Below are 24,466 nucleotides of genomic sequence, written 5' to 3'. Positions count from 1 at the left end.
GCTATTAGCTCAATTTCTCTTACTCAGCTCAAAATCCAGATCCAGGGAGTGGTGATGCCCACAGTGGGCTGGGGCTTCCCAATCAATTTCCTTAAATCAAAACACTCTTCTACAGACATGCCTGTCGGCCAACCTGATACAAACAACCGCTCACTGAGACACTTCCCAGGGGTTGCAAATTATGTCAAGTTGTTCATTAAAAGTAACCACCCAAAAACCTCAGAGCTCTGGGGAAGACCTAAGAGAATAAAAATAACTGACTTGTTTGAAGAGATGTTAAGAGCTCTGGCTGTTCTTCCACAGGACAGGGATTAAATTCCTGGCACCCACATGGACAACTCACAACTGTCTATAATCCAGTTATAGGGGATCCTACACTCTCATAAATACAAGCAGGCAAAAAAAACCCAATGCACATACAATAAAAAATAAATTAATAAATCATCTTAAAAGGTGACTACAGGTACGATCGCAGGCTACCCCATCCATGCCATTCACAGTGAATTCAATCGCCGTGGAAACAAACGATTCTCAAGCATCTCTGTAGACCCCAGGCATGAAGTAAGGGGGCAGCCATACGTAGTAGCAACAGTGGCAGAATCTGAAGATCTGGGCTCTGGTTTTTGATTCTTGACAACATGAGCAGCTCAGTAGTCCTGCCCTGCATTCCTGGGCCATCAGTGAGAAATGCCCAGCTGCCTGGCCCACACTAAGAAGGGACGAGGCTGTAAACGGGCCCAGTATTTAGGAAACGCTGGCTGAGTGGATGACAGACATCGACAAACTGTCAAGTGCATGACATGATGCTGACTTCCTGCCACGAAGGCTCAGGCTGGCTTTGAACTCGCAATCCTTCTGCTTCTGCCTCTCAAGGGTTGAAATTGCGGGTGTACAAAACCCTACCCAAATACATACACAGTTGAATCATGGATGGTGTTGCCCAGTGCTATATAATCTTAGAGGGTAGATTGAATTTTTAGGAGAGTAATTTGGCAACATCTGTCAAAATGGTGACTCAGCAATCCATCTGTAGGATCTTTCCGCACTCGGAGGGACACGGATTAGAGTCTTCGCCATAGCACTGTCACAGCAAACAAAGGTCTCAATTACGGTGGAACCTGAGCAAGCGTTTGCACAGTGAGGTAGGTGGGCTTCATTGATTCCATTTCTTTATGAATGTGCAAAGGTAGGAGGGAAGGAATCATGGTCGTGGGCAAAGACCACCAACACACTGTGTACACAGGAACAAAATGACAAGTTTCAGAGGAAGGATGGGTCACATGATAACTAAACCTGAGAACACGAGGTGCAGGAGTCTACACTCTCAAGCCTGCACACAAAAATACCTCAATCACATACAAGAACATGTTAGCATCAATATCAAAATGGGGGATGAAGAACTGGAGAGACGGCTCAGTGGTTAAGAGCACTGACTGCTCTTCCAGAGGTCCTGAGTTCAAATTCCAGCAACCACATGGTGGCTCACAACCATCTGTTAAAGGGATCTGATGCCCTCTTCTGGTGTGTCTGAAGGCAGCTACAGTGTACTCACATATACAAAATAAATCTTTAAGGGGAGGGTGTGAGAACATGGTGAGGTCACACATCATCCTTTGCATTGTTCAACTTTCTGTCCTAAGTTCACGCTCTAGGCTTGGTGGTTAAGAGTGCTTGCTTCTCTGTCCCAGAGGATCTGAGCTCAGTACAGCATCCACATCGGGGAGCTCACAAGTGCCTGTAGCTCTGGCTCCATGGGGTCTGAGGCCCCTTTCTTCCTCCTTGGGCACCAGGCATGCCCATGGTGAATAAACACACATGCAGGCAGAACACACATACACATGCAATCTAAACAAAAATAAGAACGCTTCCTTCATACTGCAGCCATGTTCTAAAGATTTAGTATTTTATGTGTTTATGTGATGTGATTAAAGGTGTGTGCCATTACTATGAGGGGCCCATATGTAAAATTTTAAAAGAAAAAACCCTAAAACAACAGCGATAACAGAGAGGAAGACCGAGACGGACAGCAGGGCGGAGCACGTGTTGGGAAAACAGGTAAGACACTGTGCTAGCCTGGCTGCTGCACACCAGCCTTTCAAATACAGGGCAGGAGCCCCACAGCATACAGTCTGGGTGCCATGCACTCTGTCTGAATCAGAACTCCATACGGAGGGTGCGTCCTTACCATCTTGCCGCTGACTGTGGCCTCCAGAGAATCCACCAGCTCGGCTGTGACCCCGATGAGGCTGTGGTAGTCGGCCTGCATCTTATTGTAGCGCTTCAGGTAGGCCATGGCCCGGCGCTCGGCCTCCAGCAGCTGCTGGTGGAGCTGCTGCAGCATTTCTAGGAAGAGAGTGGTCACTGAAGCCAAACCCAGAGTCCAAGTAACTGTGCTCTTGTCCCAGGCCGCCAAGCCTTCTGCCACAATACGTCACAGCACCACAGAAGTGGTGACAATCAGACAAAAGGAGGCAAATGCTGGCAAGGATGAGGGGAGAACCTTATCCACTGCTGGTGGAATGTGAACTCAGGCAGCCATTGTGGGAAATGGGATAGAGGTTCCCTGAAAACTCCATATAGCCAAGCTATACCACTCTTGAGCCTACACCTCAAGGCCTCTCGGTCCCACCACAGAAATACCTGCTTATCCATGTTTACCGATATTCCATTCACAATAGCAAAAAAAAAAAAAAAAGCCAGCCTAGATGCCCATGGACACATGAGTGTGACCTACGTGCGCAGCGGCAGCGGTAGAACTGTGGGTTGACAGTATATTTCAGTAGTGGTGGGGCAAGCCCCAGATGCTCAATCATGATTGAGGATGTCATCTGTTACCGGGCATCCTGTGCCACATGCCTTTAATCCCAGCACTTGGGAAGCAGAGGCAAGTAGATCTCTAAGTTTAACTCCAAGGTTTACTAAGTGAGACTGCCTTCAGGGAAAAAAGAATGCCAACTACGTTTGGGTATCAGAACCGGTGCAGACCCCATCAAGCTGGGGACTGGCCCCGACTCATTTGAGTCTGGACCAGCAGTGACAGGAGTGGCTGGGAATTCCCAGTTGTGCCCTTGTAGTAGGGAGAGAATCTCCAGTGTTCCAGAGCTCCAAGGACAAGTAATGACTGCCACACATCCCAGCTGACCCCGTGAAGACACAGCTATCCCCCTGCTCCTCCATGGAGGTTCAGCAAGACCTATCCACTCTGAGCCTTGAGTGCATGAGCACAGCAGACAGAACCAGTCACATATCTGGAATCACATGGGCACAAGCAAGTGTGGCATGTTGTCTTGCTGTCACTTCTTTCAAAAATGTCTAAGTAGCCACACGTGAAGGTATCTTTAAGTATAGAGTGTAGGAAGTTCCAATGATCACAGTCCACTCTAGCAATGGCTTTGGATATGCAAGAGAAACTGACACTCAGAGGCAGGGCTGCTGACTACACTATGCCTGGTGGTGGTGGTTGTGGTGGCGATGGTGGTGGTGTGTGTGTATAGGTTTGTGACTAAAAGACTGGAGGAGGCTAGGGAAATCCTAAAATGCTACCAGCAGAGTGGAGTTTACCAAGTTTAACATGTGAGCCAGATAGGGCTTCTATGCACATACAATCCCAGACAATAAAACCCATGCTGTGTGCTTCCGCTGGGGACTGGAGAAAAGGCTGTCCTCCTTATATTGTAGCAAAGAGTTTTAGAATATTTTGTCCCCACTCCTGGGACTCGTCAGAGAGCGAGCCTGAAAGGTGGCTTACTTGGCAGACTTCAAGGCAGCAGAGCATTCAGGCTACGGCAGGGGCATTTTCTTTTACAGATTTATTTATTTTATGTATGAGTACACTGTCCTCAGACACACCAGAAGAGGGCATCTGATCCCTTTACAGAGGGTTATGAGCCACCATTTGGTTGCTGGGAATTGAACTCAGGACCTCTGGAAGAGCAGTCAGTGCTTTTAACCTCTGAGTCATCTCTCCAGCCTGGGCATTGCTGTTTTAAACCAAATCTTCAATGAGAATCAAGAGCAAAAAGCCTAGCCAGAAAAAAGTAAGATGTGGTCAGGACATATCTTGGTGGATAAAATTAGTTTGGTAAAGAGAAGCTTGCATCTTGGCCCTCTGCACTAAGACAACAGGAAACAGGCATGGAAGATACGTCAGAACTGCGTGGCTACCCCACCTGCCACAGCATCAGAGACTCGGAGACAGAACTGGCTTCAAAGACCAAATTAAAAGAGCAGAAAAGGGTTGGGGATTTAGCTCAGTGGTAGAGCGCTTGCCTAGCAAGCGCAAGGCCCTGGGTTCCCCCCAGCTCCAAAAAAAAAAAAAAAAAAAAAAAAAAAGAGCAGAAAAGGAAAATGGGACACAGCCTGTGCCACATTCATGACTCTGTCAAAACAGAGCAAAACAAAATACAACAACAAGCCATGGGATCCCCTATCCACACAAGATGGCCTGGGGATTTCTGCTGCCTGGCAGCGAGGCACTCTAGGTGACTGAAACTTTAATTTGAAGGGGTCCAGGTGTGTTTTATACAGGAACAGAATTCAGCATCACCCACAGGCAGCTTTACAGGCAGAATGCAGGAGTTACCGTCCTGTCGGCTCCACCAGAGCTTCCATGCAAGCCTATGAGGCTAAGTTGCTGGGCTGGAGGCAAGCAACCCGGACGAGGGGTGCGCTGTAAAGTCCTAGGAGTGACACGAAGTCCCAGGAAGGGAGCGGGGTGCCAGCAACGTGCATGTGCCCAGGACAGCTGCAGGCGGCCTGAGTGATGGGGACTCTCAGAGATGGAAGATGGCTTCACTGTGAAGTGGTCATTGGCTTCTGGAGCTAATGGTATAATCCAACAGTTTAAATGAGTGCCCCAGAGATGCATATGACAAAAAATTAGTCCCCAGAGTTGTGTTGGGAGGGAGCAGGAGCTTCCAGAAAGACCCGACCATCTCCTTTTTGCTTCTGGTTCATGACGTGAGCAGTGTGCTCTACCACATCACTAACCTTTACCACCAGGTCCAACCAACCAGGCTGTCTGATCTTGGACTACAGCCGCCAGACCAGAGAACTAAATCAACACTTCTCTTTATATGTTAACTGCCTCCAATATTTACTTCACTGTGAGGATGGACAGATGGCTGACACACCAGACAACCAAGGACAAAACGTTCAAAACCTTTTGCCTCGTGCAGCTAAACTCGCGTATGTATCGCAATTAAATGATTAATCATTTGCCAGCTCTTTGGTAAGCTGAAATAAGTAACTTACTAATACTCCTCTCTTTCCAAAAAAAAAAAAAAGCCTGGTGCTGGAGATAGGAGCTCAGAGGCTGAGGCCACTGACTGCTCACCCAGAGGACCCAGGTTTGATTCCAAGCGCCCACAGTTATCTATAACTCCAGTTCCAGAGGATCTGGCCCTCTTTTGGCATCTAAGGGGAAGACTTTCATGGAGGCAAAACACCCATGCACATAAAATAATCTTTAAGTTTAACTTTCAGACTGGAGAGATGGCTCAGTGGTTAAGAGCACTGTCTGCTCTTCCAGAGGTCCTGAGTTCAATTCCCAGCAACCACATGGTGGGTGGCTCACAACCGTCTGTAATGGGATCTGATGCCTGATGTCTGAAGACAGTGACATACATGAAATACCCACATACATGAAATAAATAAATAAATAATTTTTCTTTTTTAAGTTTCACTCTCTTAAACCAAGCATAGAAAAACCAAGGCAGGAAGTTCTCAAATCCTCTGACATTGCTCTTCGTGGGAAAGGGCAGTGCTGTGGTTTAATGAACCAAATTTTCACACAGGGAAACTCCATGTGTTGGGAGCTGGGGATCCGGCCTTCAATACTGTGTGTGGAGCTCACCACAAACATTTCCAATAACTGAAGGTGTTTCCAAGACAGAGCATCTAAGATGAGACCAAGCAAGACAAGGCCTGGAGGCTGAGGTTGCTCGCTGAGGCCGCTGAGGCCATGTCAACTAGTTTTTCTTACCTTACTGAAAGATGAACTGCTCAGGTAAAAATTATTACCCATGGGGAAACATGCTATTTTATGTAAACACTCAAAACTAGAATTATTTTAAATGTTTGAAAAATGGAAATGCTGTCTGGTGCTGTATCTGAAAGTTTGAAGTAAAAGCTGAGCTATTAAAATAATTCCCCTGCCCCACGCTGGTTGTGTGCTTGTATGAGCCAAGGCAGGACCTTGCCGCCAGTCTGTTCCCCATTTCTCTGTTTCTCCATTTCTTTGTTATCTCATATACTGGACTTGCTAACACACCAGTCATCCTTAAGGAGTGGGCCTCCTGGAACTACACGGAGCAGGGTCACTAGACACTCTGTAAATATTTAGGCCTTGAAAGCCCTCATTTCTCCAAGCCCACAAATCCTCTCCATCTCTGTTTGCTCCCACAGCTTAGAATCTGAGCTGGCAAAGCTCTTCTCAAGAAAGCGGTAATCTAGACAACTTACCTTTGTTATTTGATCCATTCTCCTTCTGGGTAAGAAATCAGTTCAGGAAAATGGCCTGATGCTGTGACGCTGATAGAGGAAGGACCTGAGGCTGACAGAAGAGACTGCTCCAGACAGGGAAGCAAAGAGCAGTTTCTCATGTCGCTTACTTCCTGCCAGCATCACTCCATCACGGCGACCTCCATGAGAACCCTGGCTGCAGTACTCCCCCAGCCTCCACACTGGCCTCTCTGCCCTAACAAAGGTCTCTCCCTGCTGGTCAAGCCCTGCTGAAGTGCTGAGCCCATAACCCTAAGAGGCCACTGCAGTCCTAAAGCTTCAGCAAGGGCACAGCCTTGGCGAGAGCAGGGGCTCAGGCTGCACCTTTGCTCTTTTTTCTCTCCTTTCCTTTCTGTTTATTTTCTTCCAGGGCTGGGAATGAAACCCAGGCCTTGTGCAGATCCTCCAGCAAAGTATGAAATACCTTTAAGTAGATGCTTGTCTACTGAGAAAAGACATGGCCTTGAGGGCTGATAACTGGTGGCTAATCAGTCTCCTATGGGAGGGTCACTGCTATCTTAAATGGTCCCCATTTATAGCTGTGACACTGTTCCTCTGTACTCTCAAGTGTCCCCAGTGGAAATAGACTATGCTAATGGCTGTACCACCATCCAATTTCTAAAAGTCATTGAATTCGTCACTTATGATGGTAAACGTTATAGTATGTAAACTATACAACATAGCAGCTTAAGTCTGGATCTGACTGGCAAGTCCAAACACTGTGACCTCCAGGCCCTCCAAATTATTCAGTGGCCTTCTGCAAAGGAAACATTCTTCCAAGGAAATCTTTTTCAACAGGATAGATTTTTTTTCTCTGTTTTCCCTACCAAGACAGTTTCTAGGCTGGTGACACCAAACAAGACCAAAGGGCTGGAAAGACAGCTCAGTGGTTAATGCAACCTCCTGACACTCCAGGGCCAGGGTGTGTGCATATACATGTACACACACACACACACACACACACACACACACACACACACACACACACACACACACACACTCACACGGCTTCTGTAGACACCTATACAAGGGGTTGGGGATTTGGCTCAGTGGTAGAGCGCTTGTTTAGCAACCGAAAGGCCCTGGGTTCGGTCCCCAGCTCCGAAAAAAAAAGAAAAAAAAATGTAGACACCTGTACTAACACACACACACACACACACACACACACACACACACACAACTTTTGCAGACACCTATACTAACATTCATGCGCACGCACACACACATACTACACACACACATACTTCAGCCCTTTCCAGAGCCTACGCAGATGCTTCCTTCGGCGGCTTGCTGACTGACAGCACTCAAGGCCAGTGCCCCTGCTATAACACCCAGGGGTCCCCACTCACTTCAAAGGATACATAGATGGTTAAAAGCTTTGGAGTGTTACTGGCTTTAAAAATTAAAGCTAAAAACTTTTCCAGCTTCAGCTTTAATTCTGGAGTCCAAGAATCCTGGAGAAAAATTAAATAAATAAAGAAGACATCAGCTCACTAAATAGCCATGGCACCATCAAGGCTGTGGGTGTGGGTTAAATAACCCTGTCAGTTACAGAAACCAGCATCCTGCCAGGGTTGGGAGAGGATGGAAAACAGGTTTCCCAATGTGTGACTGATCCGCTTATAAGTGATTCGAGGATCCACAGCAGGTCAAATGGCTTGCATTTGACTGGAATAGTTCACATGATTTAAAACACAAGCATGACAGGAGACCGCATTAGGCTGAACATCTAAATTAATTCGGTGCAGTCTAGGCATGCATACCATGGTAGCCATGACACGGACGATTATTCCTTAAGTTGTACACACCCCCAAAGCAAGGGTGTCACTTCTGGACCTCATTTAGACAAGAAGACAGACTTGGTACATGCTATACCACCGCATGTCATGGCAAGCACTGTGAGACAATTTTAGTTCAATCTACCCTTGAAAAGAAATTACTTATTTCAAATAACATTTATTTATGAAGGAGAAATGATAGAAATTGTGAAAGAGAAAGCATGGCAGTATATAATCAACATCTCATTGCATAGCTGAGGTTTTGCTGTTACTCAGGCTGGCCTTGAACTTCTGACTCTCAAGCATTGGGAACACAGGCCGGCACCATGTCTGGCTTGAAACAAACACTCAGGCTGATAATGAACTTTATTGGGATCATTTTACTTCTATTCTTCAATTAAAAATATCTCCCACTTCAAACACAAAAGAAAGCGGCCATCCCTAGGAGAGCAACAGTGTTTCAGCCCAGGGCTCTGGCCACTGGACGGTCTGAGCCATCCCAAGAGGGGGCTGAGGTGGCCAAGGTAAATCAAGACATTTTATTTTACTTATTATTGTCCATGTGTACTATACTTGTGTGCAAGGGCACATGCCACAGGGTATGAATGGAGGTCAGGGGACCACTTTCAGGAGGAGCCAGCCTTCTCCATCCAGCTTATGGAGGCAGAATCTCTCTGTGGTCGCAGCTCTGTGGACTCCAGGAGGCTGACCTGAGAGCTTCTCTCCTGCTCCACTCTTTCCTCACTACAGGGTACTGGGGTCAGATGGTAGCAACCACATCTGGTTGGCTGTGGGTCCCAGGATCAAAACCAGTCTGGCCTACCTGTACCACAAGAACTTTTACCTGCAGAGGCATCTCACCAGTCAAGATATTTATTACATTTTAAAAATTAGACTTATCCATTTTTTTGCTGTGTGGATTTTTTTTTAAAGATTTATTTATTTTACGTGTCTATGTACACTGTCGCTGTCTTCAGATACACCAGAAGAGGACATCAGCTCCCATTACAGATGGTTGTGAGCCACCATGTGGTTGCTGGGAATTGAACTCAGGACCTCTGGAAGAGCAGTCAGTGCTCTTAACCACTGAGCCATCTCTCCAGCCCCCTGCTGTGTGGATTTTTTGCCTGTCTGTATGTATATGCACCATGTGCTGGCCTGGCAGCTGTGGAGGTCAGAAGAGGGCATCGGATGCCCTGGACCCGGAGTTAGGGATGGATGTAAATCAGCATGTGGGTACTAGGAATTGAACCCAAGAGTCTCTGTAACCCAACAAATATTCTTAACAACTGAGCTGTTTCTCCAGTTCCCCAATCAAGTTACTTTAAAGCAATCAAAACAAGGGCTGGGAATGTGGCAGATACTTGTCTAGCATACAACAAACATTAGATTTGACCCTTAGTACTATATAAAACCAGGGTGCACGCCTGTGATCCCAGCACCCACTAGGTAGAAGCAGGAGGACCAGAAGCTCAAGGTTATCTCAGCTATACATTGAGTTCAAGGCCAGCCTGGGCTCCATGAGACCCTCTCTCACAAAACCAAAGCAAGTATTTGGGACCCGTAAGCCAGTCAAACTGTTCCATGTTAGTTACTATTTCCTTTAGTCGCTTCTGACAATGTTCTCGAAACCAACAAGACAGGCAGGAGTACACACTCTCCAGGCATGAAGCCCTTATCTCTCACTGACTGCTTGTATGTCTACTGTTTTCAGCTTTGAGAAGACTTCCTGAATCTCATGAGCACTGGATCCCACACTTCTGAAAGATCAGGGTGGGGAGCCCGGAGAAGTGGGTCAGCTCTGACCAACAGTCGGGAAAGCCACTCATCCTCTTTCTCCATCTCTTCCTGTGAGAACATGGGCTTTAAAGTAGGCTTGTGGCTGTTTGACTGTCTTCCCAGCACTAGATGCTCTGACCTTCAAAACCGCCAATGGAACCTAATCATGGCTGGACTACTATGGATGTGCGGACTGGGCCAGGGCTCACCTCCATGGCCTTCCTCTGTTCTCTTTGATTCTGCCCCACCCCCAGTGACTGAATCTAGGGTGCTCTGCATGCCAAGCAAGGGCTCCACCCCTGAGTTATATCCCCAGCTTCCTTTACTTTTGAGATAGTAGGATCTCATTGCCCAGGCTGGCCTTGAACTCTTGCCTCAGTTTCCCTAGTAGCTGGGGTTACAGTCTGTACCTCTAGGCTAGCCTTCTATATCTTTAAATCTTTACTAACTAAGCTTACTTAACTTAGTCTCTGGCACGAACAGGCGCTCAGGAATGTTCCCTGAAGTCATAAGCATCCTAAGTATTTCTGCAAGAGGATGTTCACTGACAAACTGAATCTACAGAAGACACATTATGTTCATTGCAAAGAAACTGACGAGCTGGACTAGTAATATACATTTTTTACATTCCTTTTATTATTTATTTATGTAAAGGGATGTGTGTTTATGTATGTGTCCAAGGGGGTGAAAGCTATGTTAGCTCCTGAAGCTGGAGTTCCAGGTAGTTGTGAGTGAATGTTCATCTGATGTGAATGCTGGGACTCCAACTCAGGTCCTGTGCAAGAACAATATGGGCTCCTAACCACTAAGCCACTCTCCATCCTATGGTGTACACTTCAATCATAGGACTAGGAAGGCAGAGCTCTGTGGGTTCAAGGTCAGTCTACCCTACATGATGAGTTCCAAGTCAGCCAGGATGACACGACATAGTAAGAGCCCATCAAGAAGAAAAAGAGGAAGAGAAGGAGGAGGAGGAAAAGGAGGAGGAAGAGGAGGAGAAAGTCATAGGCGGCAGCAGCTGGTGAATCTCTGTAAGTTCAAGGTCAGCCTGTTCTATACAGCAAGTTCCAGGAGAGCCAGGAGCCCGGTCTACAATGAGAGACCTTGTCTCAAGGGGATAAAAAGGACAAATTTTCTGTCCAGTTGATACTGCAACACATACAATGTAAACACACACACACACACACACACACACACACACACACACACACACACACTAACTAAAAACAAAAACAACAATGCACACTGATAAAATGAGGTCCATTTAAAATCTCTGAGTGACAAGAAAGGAACCACAGAGTCCACAAATGACAAGAGTAAGAATCCTGAGAGTGGAAAACCTGTAACCCTGAGGGCTCCACCCTCAGCAAAGAGTGGGATAAAAATAATCCACTGCAGAATTGGGACGGCAAGTCAGTCTGAAGGGCAAGCAGCTAAGGTTCTGCACTCAGAGGCTAAAGCAAGGAAATGTGTGGCTACCCTCACATAGACAGACAGAAGGACAGAAAACCTCACTTGAGGCCTAATTAGAGAATTTTACCCCATGTGTTCTTTACCATAATTTTAAAAGGGATGGAGGATATAGCGAGAGGAGTCATGGACATCTGATCAGCTGTTGTGATGATGGTTTGTCTGTGCTTAGCTCAGGGAATAGCACTGTTGGGAGGTGTGGCCTTGTTGGAGTGGGTGCAGCCTTGTGGGTATGGGCTTTTTTGAGACTTCGTTTGTCAATGCAATTAATATAAACCTCTTTACCTTAGACTCAGGTAGACTCTTCAGACAAGGGCAAAAGGCAACCACATTCTTCATGAAAATACCACAAAAACAGTCTCTAGGCCACATACTGAAATTCTTCTCCACTGAACTCTCTTGGGCCAGGTCTGCACAATTCAAATCACTCTCAGCAACAAAGTCTTTCATATTCTTACAAGGAGAGCCCATTAAGTCCCACTTAAAGCATTCCACTGATTCTCAAATCCAAAGACCCAAAATCCACATCCTTCCAGGCAAAAAAGCATGGTCAGGCCTATCACAGCAATACCTCAGTCCCTGGTACCAGCTTCTGTCTTAGCGTTTTACTGCTGTGAACAGACACCATGACCAAGGCAACTCTTAGAAGACAACATTTAATTGGGGCTGGCTTAACAGGTTCAGAGGTTCAGTCCATTATAATCTAAGCGGGAGCATGGCAGCATTGATGCAGGCCTGGTACAGGTAGAGCTGAAAGTTCTACATCTTCATCTGAAGGCTGCTAGCCTAGCAGAATACTGGCACCCAGGCAGCTAGGAGGAGGGTCTTAAAACCCATACCCACAGGGCCACACCTACTCCAACAGGCCACACCTTCTAATAATGCCACTCCCTGGGCCAAGCATATACAAACCCTCACAGCTGTCCAGAGGAAACAATAAAGAGAATGGAACAGAGGCAAGAATATAAAGAAACACAAACAGAATTCACCAGAACTGTTCCAAGATACAAGGCATCACATCAAGGAAGCTCAATAAACCCAAACTGAAATCAGATATTTGACCCTGGACACACTAAAAGGAAATTAGACATCCTCAAATCCAGGGGGGAAAAAAAAGGATCACCTTGCGACAGACAGACAGACAGGCTCCTCCCTCCAAAAGAGTCGCAAGGGGTGGTAGGGAAAATGCAGGTTAGCTAGGCTTAAACATAAGGGGATCATTGTCTTCAATCCTTATAAAGTGTAATCAGTATGACCGCTGGTGCACCTTCAACAATTCAGTTAGTCAGCAGGCCTCAGTGTTGACAACAACATCCCACATTACGACACAAGGAAAGTTTGTTAAAACAAACTATCTGAACACTGTTTTAAAATAAAATGTGTTTGCTTGGCACAGAGGTGGGGATAGAAGCAGATGCAAAGGGGTGACACAAGGCAGTTCTCAGGAATGACACTGCAAAAATTCTGTTCCCTAATGGTGGTGACTATGCACATGTTAAAATCCACAGAACTTTACCTGTCCAGAAGTCAATTTTACTATATGACGTCTGAAAAACCAATCTGACATGTGTGCATGAGTGTGTGCATATGTGCATAAGTGTGTGCATCTTACTGAGGATTATGTCAGCATGTGGTTCAGGCTGTACAGATTATACGTCGTTACTGGCCTGCTTCTATGTCTTGCTACGTCCCTTACAGGTTTATATATATGAGCAAGAACATACCACAGCTAGTGCAGGACTGAAAAAGTAAGTCAAATGCTATCCAACCATTGAATACATTATGATAGCTATATAAATTACAATTAAATAATAATGAGGATAAATCCTATGTTCTTTTTAAAGCATCATCCAGAAACCACCAATACAACAATGTGGCCGAGGTTCTGACAAGTTCCTCAGGCAGCTGCTTACCTGGAAGAGCTCTTTAAATGAGGGGTGGACCATAGGATTGGGCACGAAGGGGAGGGCGTAGAAGGGAAGAAACTCCGTAGTCTGGCTCAGGGAGGCCCCTTTTGTCTCCAGGTAGGTTTTGAAATAAGAAATCCTTTCATCTAGCTCCTGTCTGTCCTAGAAGAAGGAAGACATGTGCTCAGGGTCTCTGGTCTCAGTCCTCCTGCTCACCCCGCCCACTCTGTGAGGCTCCCTAGGTCCCAGCCACATCATTAGCATCTCCACCTGGCCTGGCATGTGCACTGCTCCAGTGTCTGACGTCACTTTGGACAGGATGCCAGAGGACCAATGTGCCGTTCACATGGTGTTTTATATCACTATTATCGTTTTCTCACGTCCTTCGAAAGCTTCACAATTTTCAGCATCAGAATTGATCACCTTGGCTATCATAATCTAGTTGACTGACTCATTCTGAGATGTACCCTTCTGTTTTGCAGACACAAACATTTGTCTGCACCCCCATGTTTCTAAAGGGGAATGACACATTTTTGTAGATTCCTGAAACAGAAGCACCCTCCTTCCCTTCATGAAGCTAAGGACTGACCATGCCTACACCACTGTTCCAAGCCCAACCCCATTTGAGGAACCCGCCTCTCCGGCCCCAGGGAGGACACTGAGGCTTTAGCATGGGTACTTCTCTCACTTCTCTCCGCCACAGCTCCCACCTCCCTTTCCCATCTCACCCAGCCTGTGCCATGAGGTCCTCTCCTGAGCATGGGGCTTAGAAAACAGTTAACGCTGACTTTCACATTACATCAAACAGAAAAAACTTTTTTTAAGATTCCCAGGCTTGGGAGAGAAGGAGGGAGGGAAGGAGGGAGGGAGAGATGGTGGGGACAGCGGGGACGGGGACATGGGTTGGGGGGGAGCCACGAGAGGGGCTTAGGATGAGAGGGGTGTAGGAGGAGATGGACATAGGACGATCACATAGGAATGATCACACCGTGAAGGAGAGGAGGGTGAGGAGGCCAAAATGTAGTATATATGGAAAGTAGCCCTGGGTTGTGGGGGTGCCCAGAAGGTAACAGGGCAACGAAGATAAAAATGTAGATTTGCACGGTGTTAATTCAGGTATACCAGAGGGGAGGTTTAAAAGTGCCCAGCCATTGAGCTAATCGAGGCATAGCAAAATTAACTTGCATGTGTGTGTGTCTTTCATGTGTGAATCCTGAGGACTTTGATGGTGGCTGGAAGAACGACCTGCCAGAGACAGAACGGTTTAACTAATTCACCACCACAGGGCAGTGTTACCGAGTGATCTGATGCCAGCTCTGTCCTTTGCTGTTTTGTCTGTAACTGAAGGCTCATCCACTCTGGCCGATCTAGAAAAGGCAGAAGCTAAACTCAAGCCCACAGACCTTTTCTAGACACAGGCACACTACTTCCCCAATACTTGCATTGCAGCGTATGGTGTAGGTCTTCTCTCGGATACACCCAGTGACCTGATAAAGCCAACTTACTTGGATGCGGCTCCAAGACTCACACACACGAGGTGTTTAAAAGGAAAACAATTTAACTTTGATCAAAAAAATTACAAAATCTCCATATAAATTAGGAAATAGCCTTTTGAGAATGAAGCCAAAAATCATTTATCAGGACACAAAATGTAACGATGAAATGGTCACCACCCTAGGCCCTGCTTCCTTGAAATCTGTGAGGCCTGCTAGCTAGCTCAGCCTGACCCGGCCCTAACCATCGTGCCTACCGGCCTGCCCCCGGAATACTTGAGCAGGTAGATGGCGAAGTGGATGTGAAGGTAGAACTCCAGCTTCTGAGCCAGGGAGTCGGTGTCTCTGATGGAGCTGGGAATGTGTCCCTCCCACAAATCGAAGAACAACTTCTGGTCTCCACTGTCAAACGCCGCCACCAAATCCTTCTGCAGAGAAGACATAAGAATTCAGGTCAAAGCCAGACATGGTGATGCATGCCTTACTTGAAGCATTTGGGGGGCAGAGGCTGGTGCATCTCTGTGAGTTTGTGGCTAGCCTGGTCTACAGAGTAAGTTCCAGGACAGCCAGGGCTACACAGAGAAACCCTGTCTTGAAAATCCAAAATAAGCAAAAAAAAGTCAAATAAGATGCTCATCCTCCCAGCACCCCAAACTCACACCCACCAAGGCCAGATACCCATGCACTCCTTCCCAGAGGCTCCTTAGGCAGCCCTGTGGCCACTCCTAGATTTCCAGTCTTTGTGATACCCAACCTGGACTCTCCGAGCGCATGAAATGCTAAGGCCTTCAAAACAGACAGAGTTCTGAGGCCGGAGGATGCACGGGCATGTGTATGTGCTGAAGGCTCCCTGGGGTACGACAGACTCCCACAGAGGAGAACAACTGTTTCAGAATGCTGCCTTACCCGGAGCTGCTACCATCCATTCAACACAAACCCACAACTTTTTAAAGGGAGCCCAATAATGAATCTCTATGTCCTCCAAACCAGCTTGGAAAAGCTGAGAGCGGCCTGTTACCCACTGTGGATGGGCACTGCCAGAACAGAGCATAGGCAGCCATGCACAGCCCCCAGTTGTCTGGGGGAACCTGGTCAGAGGCTCCTTGATTTCTTGTGAATGAAGAATACAGTGGTGAAGTGACTATGCCCAGGGCTGTGCTGCTGGGCTAGCCTCAGCCTCATGCTCCCCTCTGCTGAGCTCCCTGCAAACCCTGCCAGGCACTCTGGGGAGGCTGAGAGTTCCGTGACTATGTGGACGAGGTGAGAGCAGACTTACCTGGTATTTTAGGCTTAGAGTCATGACATATTTTTCAAACATGTCTTGTCAGACTCTACGTATCAAATGGTCCATCTGCAGTTTATTCTAGATTCTATATTGGTAAATAACAGGTCTTTGCTATGTCCTTACCATTGCATCTACACGTGGACATGGCCCCTGCTTTAAAATAACCTCTATACATAAGCTGATCCACTGTACCTCTGGTTGCAAACTAATCCTCTGTTAGCCAGGGCCACCGAGATAAGAATGCATCCACACCACTGATCATGGAGAGCACAGTGCTGCTGGAACTGGGCCTAAGAATGGCAGCTTAAGGTGACGGACAGTTAGTAGATTTTGCTTAATCTCTACTGCAGACATTTTTGTGGTTTGAGTTTCTAAAAAATACTTTAATTATATCTATTTAGAGAGACTCTGTGTAAGTGTATGTGCATATGTGTGACGTGTTGGCACACATGCCTTAATGTGTATAATGTATAAGGTCAAAAGACAACCTTTGGGAGTTGGTTCTCCCACCATGGAATCAAACTCAGGTCCTGAGGGTTGGGAGCAAGTGTGCCTACCCACTGAGCCATCTTTGTAGAGCAGTTTTTGTCCTGGATTTGTCTTGCTTTCCTGATCTTCTTGCCTCAGCCTCCTGAGTCCTGGAGATAGGGTGTGTGCCGCCATTCTCCTCTTATGCTCTAAGCTACTGTTTGGGAACTAACAGTGGGGCATGATGATAGAGTGGTAAATACTGTAGCATGATAATATGCAGTATTATTTAATAGCTATTGACTGGATATCCAAGATGAGTAAATATTAAACACACACAAACACCAGAGAAGAATACACATTAGCAAAGACGATAAAACTGGAACCCTCTATATTACTGGAGGGGACATAGATTTATTTTATTTTATGTGTAGGGGTTTTGCCTACACGTATGTCTGTGCCCCATGTACATGTACATGCCTGGTACCTGCAGAAACTGAAAGGGGGCCTCAGATCTCTTGGAACTGGAGTTACAGATGTTATGAGCCACTGTGTGGGGGCTGGGAATTGAACCTGGGTCCTCTGGAAGAGGAGGCCAGTGCTCTTGACTGCTGGGCCATCACTCCAGCCCTTCCTGTTGTTTTTGATGGCGACCATCCTAATGTGAACTAGGATACATTGTGGCTCTTGCTGCCTCCTCCGACAGCTGTGGGTCTATTTTTATCTAACATGAGAGAACTTGCACTTTTCTGACTGTCATAAGTGTCTTCACAGCTGAAGCCAGGTGAGGCCTTACCTGGATCATCAGTGACTTGGAGTCCTTCTTTAGTGACCCACCGACAGTTTTACATAGCGGCTTTCCTTTTACTTTGCATTCTTTTGAAAATGTCTTCAAGGTGTCTTCAAATTCAGCAAAATCTAAATACTGGAAAAGAGAACATAATTCAAGAACAAAAAAATAAAACCCAAATACTGTAATTAAACAAAGGCCAAATGCCCTGAACACGTACTCCCTAATGCAGACACACAAAAGACCAGCAGGAATATGCTCGAAACCACACACTAGAATGTGTGTCATCAAAAAGACAAGACCTGGGCATGGTTCAGCACGTGATAGTCTTGCAAAGGACCCAAGGCTGATTCCCAGCACCAGAATCAGGAGCTCACAGCTTCCTGTCACTCTAGCTCCGAGGAACCAACCTCCTCTTCTGGCCTCCACTGGCACCTGCACTCGAATGAACGTAGATGCACACAAACACATAAATCATAAAATAAAGTAAGTCTTCAGGAAGACAAGTGCTCACAGTGACAAAAGAAGTAGAGGAAAGGGAAGCTTCTATACAGTTGGTGACAATGGAGAACAAACCAGCTATGGATGGAAAGTAATGGGGTTCCTCAGAAAGCTAAAGATAGAAATAATAATAATAATAATAATAATAATAATAATAATAATAATAATAAAAAACATATATTACATACATGCATGTAATTGTCAAGTAACAAGTCACTCAACAAAAAAATCTGAACTAGGCTATGATCCAGCAGTCCCATTTTTGGGATATATATCTGGGGCTGGAGAGATGGCTCAGTGGTTAAGAGCACTGACTGCTCTTCCAGAGGTCCTGAGTTCAAATCCCAACAACCACATGGTGGCTCACAACCATCTGTGATGAGAACTGATGACCTCTTCTGGTAAGTCTGAAGACAGTTACAGTGTACTTACATATAATAAATAAATAAATCTTTAAAAAAAAAAAAGAAAAAAAGAAAATCTATTTCTAAGAGTGCTATCCTCACAAGAGTATTTCTACAACATTACTTAAATCACCAAGACACAGGATGAACCTAAATATCAATCAACAGATGAGTGGGTAAGAAAATGTGTTACACACTAAGATCACAACCTTAGGAGATCCTGCTCCTGGTAGCATGGAAGCATTGGGCAGCATAGAGTGCATGAGATGGCCCAGGCAGAGACGGGTTAACGCTGCAGGTACATGTGGGATCTAAAGTCACACTCACAGAAGCAGAACTGCACGAAGGCAGTTGTCAGGGACTGAGAAAACATTTGGTCAAAGGATAAATTTCAGTCATGCAAATGAGTAAGGCCTGTGAGTTAACAGTCACTAGGACGGCTACAGTTAACACTGTGACACTCATTTGGAATTTGCTAGGAGAGTTGATTAAGTGTTCTTAACACAGTCGGAGGAAGGAAGATGGGAGGAAACATGGGATGGGTATACTTATTGGCTGGATCAGCGATCACATCAGCATGTCAATCAATACGCATGTTGAAACATCCAGCCACAAATGTACATCTTATAGAAAACAGGTGCCCACCGATTCCAGATAAAAGTAAAAGATTTAATGAAGGGGCTGAAGCTACAGGTTATGAGCCACTCTACAGGGGTTCTAGGAACCAAACCTGGGTCTTCCGCATGAGCAATATGTGCTCTTAACCATTGAACCATCTCTCCAGCCTGTCATCTTTATTACTAAGAAAAACTAAAGTAATGCAATCTAAAAAAAAAGCTGACGTGACTGGCAGAGGTCCACAGCTTTGGTTTCCTAGGCTCCGTTTGAAACAGAGTTAGAAATAACGCTTTGCTAACAGGAGACTACAAAGTATTAAAAATGAAAACGTGGGCTGGAGAGATGGCTCAGTGGTTAAGAGCACTGACTGCTCTTCCAGAGGTCCTGAGTTCAATTCCCAGTAACCACATGGTGGCTCACAACCATCTGGAATGAGATCTGATGCCCTCTTCTGGTGTGTCTGAAGATAGCTACAGTGTACTCATATACATAATAAATAATTAAAAAAAAATAAAAAGGAAAACATTAGCAGGGAGCCCCCTGCACAGCTCCCAGTCTCAAGAACAATGCTCCAAACGGTTCTTCACTTGGTATCAGTCACGTCGTGTTGTACTGGTCCTATACTGTGGCTGGGTCCCCTGGTCCTGTCTAGTCTGTGGTTCCAGTCAGAGACATGTATTCACCATCACCACCATGAGCACAGTTGCCTGTCCAAAGTGGACAGACACCATCTTCCCTCCAGAGTCTCTTGAGGCATGTCTGACAGTTTGCTCACACTGACCAGCCTCCACTTTTTCAGCTCTAAACCTCGGAGGGCCTGCCTGGGTCCTGCCCTCCCCAAGCTCTCAGTGTAGCAAATCTAAATGGCCATGAGTTAACGGTGATCTACGGCACATGCCTGTGATCCCAGCACTGGAGAGGCAGAGGCAGGAGGAAGGGGATTTCAAGGTCATCTTTGGCTACCTATCAGTTTCAAGGCCATCCTGGGCTATATGAGACCCAATCAAACAGAAGACACTGGCATGCGGTGATTTTAAAAAAATTGCGGGCTGGAGAGATGGCTCAGTGGTTAAGAGCACCGACTGCTCTTCCAGAGGTCCTGAGTTCAAATCCCAGCAACCACATGGTGGCTCACAACCATCTGTAATGGGATCTGATGCCTTCTTCTGGTGTGTCTGAAGATAGCAACAGTGTGCTTATATACATAAAATAAATAAATCTTTAAAAAAAAAATTGCAATTCAGAAAAAATATGTCGCACCTTAGTATTTATATAGTCATTTACTCATTTGTTTTGATAACTGGATGTCTGCATAAAGTCCAGACTGAGCTGCTGAAGCCTCTCAAGTGCAGGGATAGATGTGTAAGCCTGCTACATTTTAAAGATGTATTTATTTTATGTGCATCGGCAGCTTGTCTGCATGTGTATCTGAACACTGCATGCACACAGCATCCACAAAGGCAGAAGAAGACCTAAACCCTTTTAAACTGGAATTATAGATGGCTGTTAGCCACCACATGGGTACTGGGGCCCAAACCTGGGTCCTCTGGAAGAGCAGTCAGTGTTTTTAACCATCAAGCTAATTTTGCTTGCTATTTCTCTCTAAAGTTTTATTCACTTTTTATTTTTACGTGTATGAGTATTTTGCCTACATATATGTATTGTGCCACATCCATGCCCCGTATCCACAGAAGCCAGAAAAAGGGTGTTGGGTTCCCTGAGACTAGAATTACCGATGGCTGTTAAGTTCCCATGTGGGTGCTGAGAACCAAACCTGGGTCCTCTGGGAGAGCGGCCAGTGAGCTTAACCTCTGAGCCATCTCTCTGGCCCCACTACATTTAAACACGTTTTGGGGACCTGAGTTCTAATCCCAGGACTCACAAAGGGCAACTCACAAATGCCTGCAACTTTAGCTCCAGGAACCCAGTGTCCCACTATGGCCTCTGTGGGCTCACACACAATGCAAACAGTCAGCCACACACAAACACACAAATAATCTTTAAAAAATGCCTTTCTGTGACTTGTGCTTCATATAACTACCTCTTTCACTAGTCCAAGTAATTCAGACTCGTGAGCCAGCACATCCCCCATAGTGAACTGTTACTGGTAATTCTCACAGCAGAAATCTCTGCAAGACAAAAAAACAAAGGTTAATTTAAACCACTGAGAAATCACAAGTGGGTGGCGGTGGTGGGCAGGATACAAGGTCCCAAAGACAGGCACATAGTGAACCCCAGAACCTGTGACTATGGGGCAATGGGAGGTCACATGACTAGGGGGATTTAAAGGTGCAGGTGGTTAAGATAACTGATCAGCTGTTCACAGAGATAAGCCTGGATTACTAGGCCAAGAGAGTCACTGAGGCAGAGGAGGCAGAAAGACCAGCGTCAGAATGACAAGACGCAGAAAGAGGGACTGGTCACTTTGGGCTTTGACAGTGGACAGTCAAAAGAGGTAAGGCAGGAACTGGGAGGCAAGGCACTGGCCTGTAGTTTGTTATGAAAGGGACAGGCTGCCAAGGCCTGAGTCTGGCACTCATCTGAGTCCCCTTAGTAGATGTCTAGTCACATACTTTACGTGGCTATCCACCAGAAACGCTCACTCCAGGCTTCTGATCTGCAGAGCTTCAGGACACTAAACCTGCCCTACACAAGCACCAAGTTCACAGTGATTCACAGCAACAGTAGGAAACACAAGAGCTGAGCTGTGGAGAGTGCTTGACTAATATGCACAAAGCCCTCTAGCACCTCACAAACTGGGTGTGCTGCCAACTGGGAGGGAGGGGTGTGATGCACACAGCTGTGATCCCAGCACATGGCGGTGTTTCTAGGAAGTCACAGATGAAGGCTGACTCCTTAGGCCCATCTCTCCAAGCTTCCATTTGTAGCTCTCCACTTATCTGCTGTCTTGAACCACACTGGGCATCACACAGTTCCAGCATACACAGAAACTCACTGATGCCCACAATATACCTGCTCTCAAGGACCTGCATGTCCATAGTTCTGTCTGTTTTGATGCTCTTTCTGCAAACATCTACATCCTGTTTGGTCTCTGCTCAATGGTACCCACCCAGAGAGACTTGGGAAAACACAGCCATCTGGCCCATCACTCCCGAGCCGTCTGTGCTGCTGATTCCCAGAAGCACTCCCCACTGGTTGACTTCAATGTCCTCTCACTGATGCACATGCATCAGAATTCCCTTCCTAACTCAAGGCAAGCATTCTGTGTGGCGCTATGACCCAAGATCCAGACATCCTGGTCTGAACAGGTCTGGAGCTGGATGGAAAGAGATTCAAGGAAGAGAATGAAAACAAAGGCCAAGGTCACCATCTCATTAGAAATAGAGTAATGATCTGAAGAGAAGGGAAGGTGGGAACCACACTGACTAAGAGGCATGGTACCCAGAATTCTGAGTTCTCCAAAGCTATATGGATGCATATAGGATGGCACCAGTCTACAGTGCTGTTGCTTTCCCCAGGCACTTGCAGCTGCCTGTGCTGCTCCCAGTGAGGTCTGCCTAGAAGGAAGAGACGTGATAGTGAGGGGACAGAGACGCTAAGCTAGGCTGGAGTCAGGGGAGGCGAGGGTGGGGGTGTCACACAGTGAGCTGACTGCAGTGTCAACTGCTGCAAAACGGGCACAGTCCAGTGACCCAGAAGTCAGAAGTCTGAATGGGGGGGAAGCTTCAAGTGACACTTTGGGGCACCACACAGGAACAAGCAGCTTCCAAGCACTGAGTGCACCTATAAGGAGGTGGGAGGAAAAAAATGCTGAAAATAAGGGAAAGTGGAGCTGGGCAACAGTGGAGCAACCCTTTAGTCCCAGCACTTGGGAGGCAGAGGCAGGTGGAGCTCTGAGTTCAAAGCCAGCCTGGTCTACAGACTGAGTTCCAAGACAACCACGGTTACAGAGAGAAACCCTGTCTCAACACCACCACCACCCCAACAAAATAAGGAAAGTGGGCAAGTCATGATGTTGAAGGTAAGTAGAACGGTAAGGAAACTTCCATTAAAAAGGCTGTCTGGGGTTAGAGAAATGGCTCAGAGGTTGGGAGCACTGGCTGCTCCCCTAGAGAACCTAGGTTTAATTCCCAGCACACATGACAGCTCACAACCGTTTATTAATACCAGTTTGTGGGAAACCATGGCTTCAGGTGTGCACTGTGTGTGTGTGTGTGTGTGTGTGTGTGTGTGTGTGTACTCGCGCGCTTATGTGGGCATACAGGCAAAATACCCATACACATAAAGTAAAAAAAAATCTCTTTTAAAAAGAAAGAAAACCTCCTTGCTGACACCCTGGTATAGTGTAAATATACACCTTTAATCTCAGTATTAGTGAGGTAGAGGCAGGCAGATCTCGAAGTTTCAGGCCCGCCTGGTCTACAGAGTGAGTTCCAGGATAGTCAGGGAAACCCTGTCTTGGAAAAAAATAAGTAAATTAATTAATTATATTTTAAAGCAGGCTGGTCAAGACATAGGGAGCAAGTCAGTAAACAGCACTCCTCCATGGCCTCTGCATCCACGGCAGCTCATGCATCTGGGATCCTGCCCTGTCTCACTTCCTTTGATGAATAGAGATGTGGAATCCTAAGCAAAATAAACCCTTTCTCCCCCTATGTTGTTTTTGGTCATACTGTTTCATCTCAGCAATCGAAATTCTAATTAGCACAGTTCCCCCACCTCATGGGCAAACCCACAACCTCTCCAGAGCTAGAATTAAGTCTATGCTGATATTTCAGGAGAATGTGCGGGAGTTGGTTCTCTTCTTCCAATGTGTGGATTCTGGGTTTTCAAGTCATCAGGTTCGGTCAGCCCGTGTATATCTTTTGTGAGTTCAAGGCAGCCCTTGAACCCTCTGTGTTGGATGGATGTCCTGTCTCCTTAGCTAAGTTAACTTAGTCCAAACAACCTCTGGGCTAAGGATCTACTTTGTGGAGAAAGAAGCAAACTGTTCATAGTGTTTTGGCATGCGGTGACGATGCCATCTCTCCGTCCGCGGGAGATTCAGACCTACAGTTGGCTGATGAGTTTGTCCTGCAAGTATCATGCTTCCACTTAGATTCAGTGATGTCTGAGCGTTCCTTGGGCGCTGGGAAAGAAGACTACTAATGAAAACTATAGAGAGAAAGGAACCTAAATGCCCCAGGCCACGAGATCGTGCTGCCAATGCTCAGCGAGAAGGCCCGAGGCCACTCCAAGTCCGCCCCACCGCAGCGGAGTCAGGGGCTCCTGGGGGAAGCAATGGGATGCTCAGGCGGCCGCCTCCGACCCTGGCCAGGGAGGAACCCAGACGGACAAGGCAAGCTCTCCAGGCGATGATCCCAGGCCTGCGCCAAGGGTCCAGCCGCAAGGAGGACCGCGCTTACCTGCTGCAGGGCTGTGCTCTCACTCCTCCAGACCGCCAGCTCGCCTGCTGTCACCTCGGCAACCGCTACCTATCCGAAGTCACGTGAGGCGACCCGGCCAATCTTG

General features: G+C 46.6%; 1 protein-coding gene across 1 annotated transcript in view; it reads right to left on the bottom strand.

Moving 5' to 3' along the window:
- Positions 1-24,466, bottom strand: part of Armc9 (armadillo repeat containing 9) — a 126,482-nt gene extending 102,016 nt beyond the window's left edge. The window contains exons 1-8 of the mRNA XM_032901528.1: positions 24,361-24,466; positions 21,036-21,123; positions 17,478-17,606; positions 15,186-15,356; positions 13,442-13,597; positions 7,863-7,955; positions 6,463-6,487; positions 2,186-2,343 (exon numbers count right to left, since the gene is read on the bottom strand). Of these exons, the coding sequence (XP_032757419.1) occupies positions 2,186-2,343; positions 6,463-6,487; positions 7,863-7,955; positions 13,442-13,597; positions 15,186-15,356; positions 17,478-17,606; positions 21,036-21,086 (783 nt within the window). The 5' untranslated portion in view covers positions 21,087-21,123; positions 24,361-24,466. The remainder of the gene's footprint in view (positions 1-2,185; positions 2,344-6,462; positions 6,488-7,862; positions 7,956-13,441; positions 13,598-15,185; positions 15,357-17,477; positions 17,607-21,035; positions 21,124-24,360) is intronic.

This window comes from Rattus rattus, chromosome 4, assembly GCF_011064425.1.
Source record: "Rattus rattus isolate New Zealand chromosome 4, Rrattus_CSIRO_v1, whole genome shotgun sequence".
Lineage (NCBI taxonomy): Eukaryota > Metazoa > Chordata > Mammalia > Rodentia > Muridae > Rattus > Rattus rattus.
Note: the sequence above shows the minus strand (reverse complement) of the source record. Positions and strands in the feature narration are given on the sequence as shown.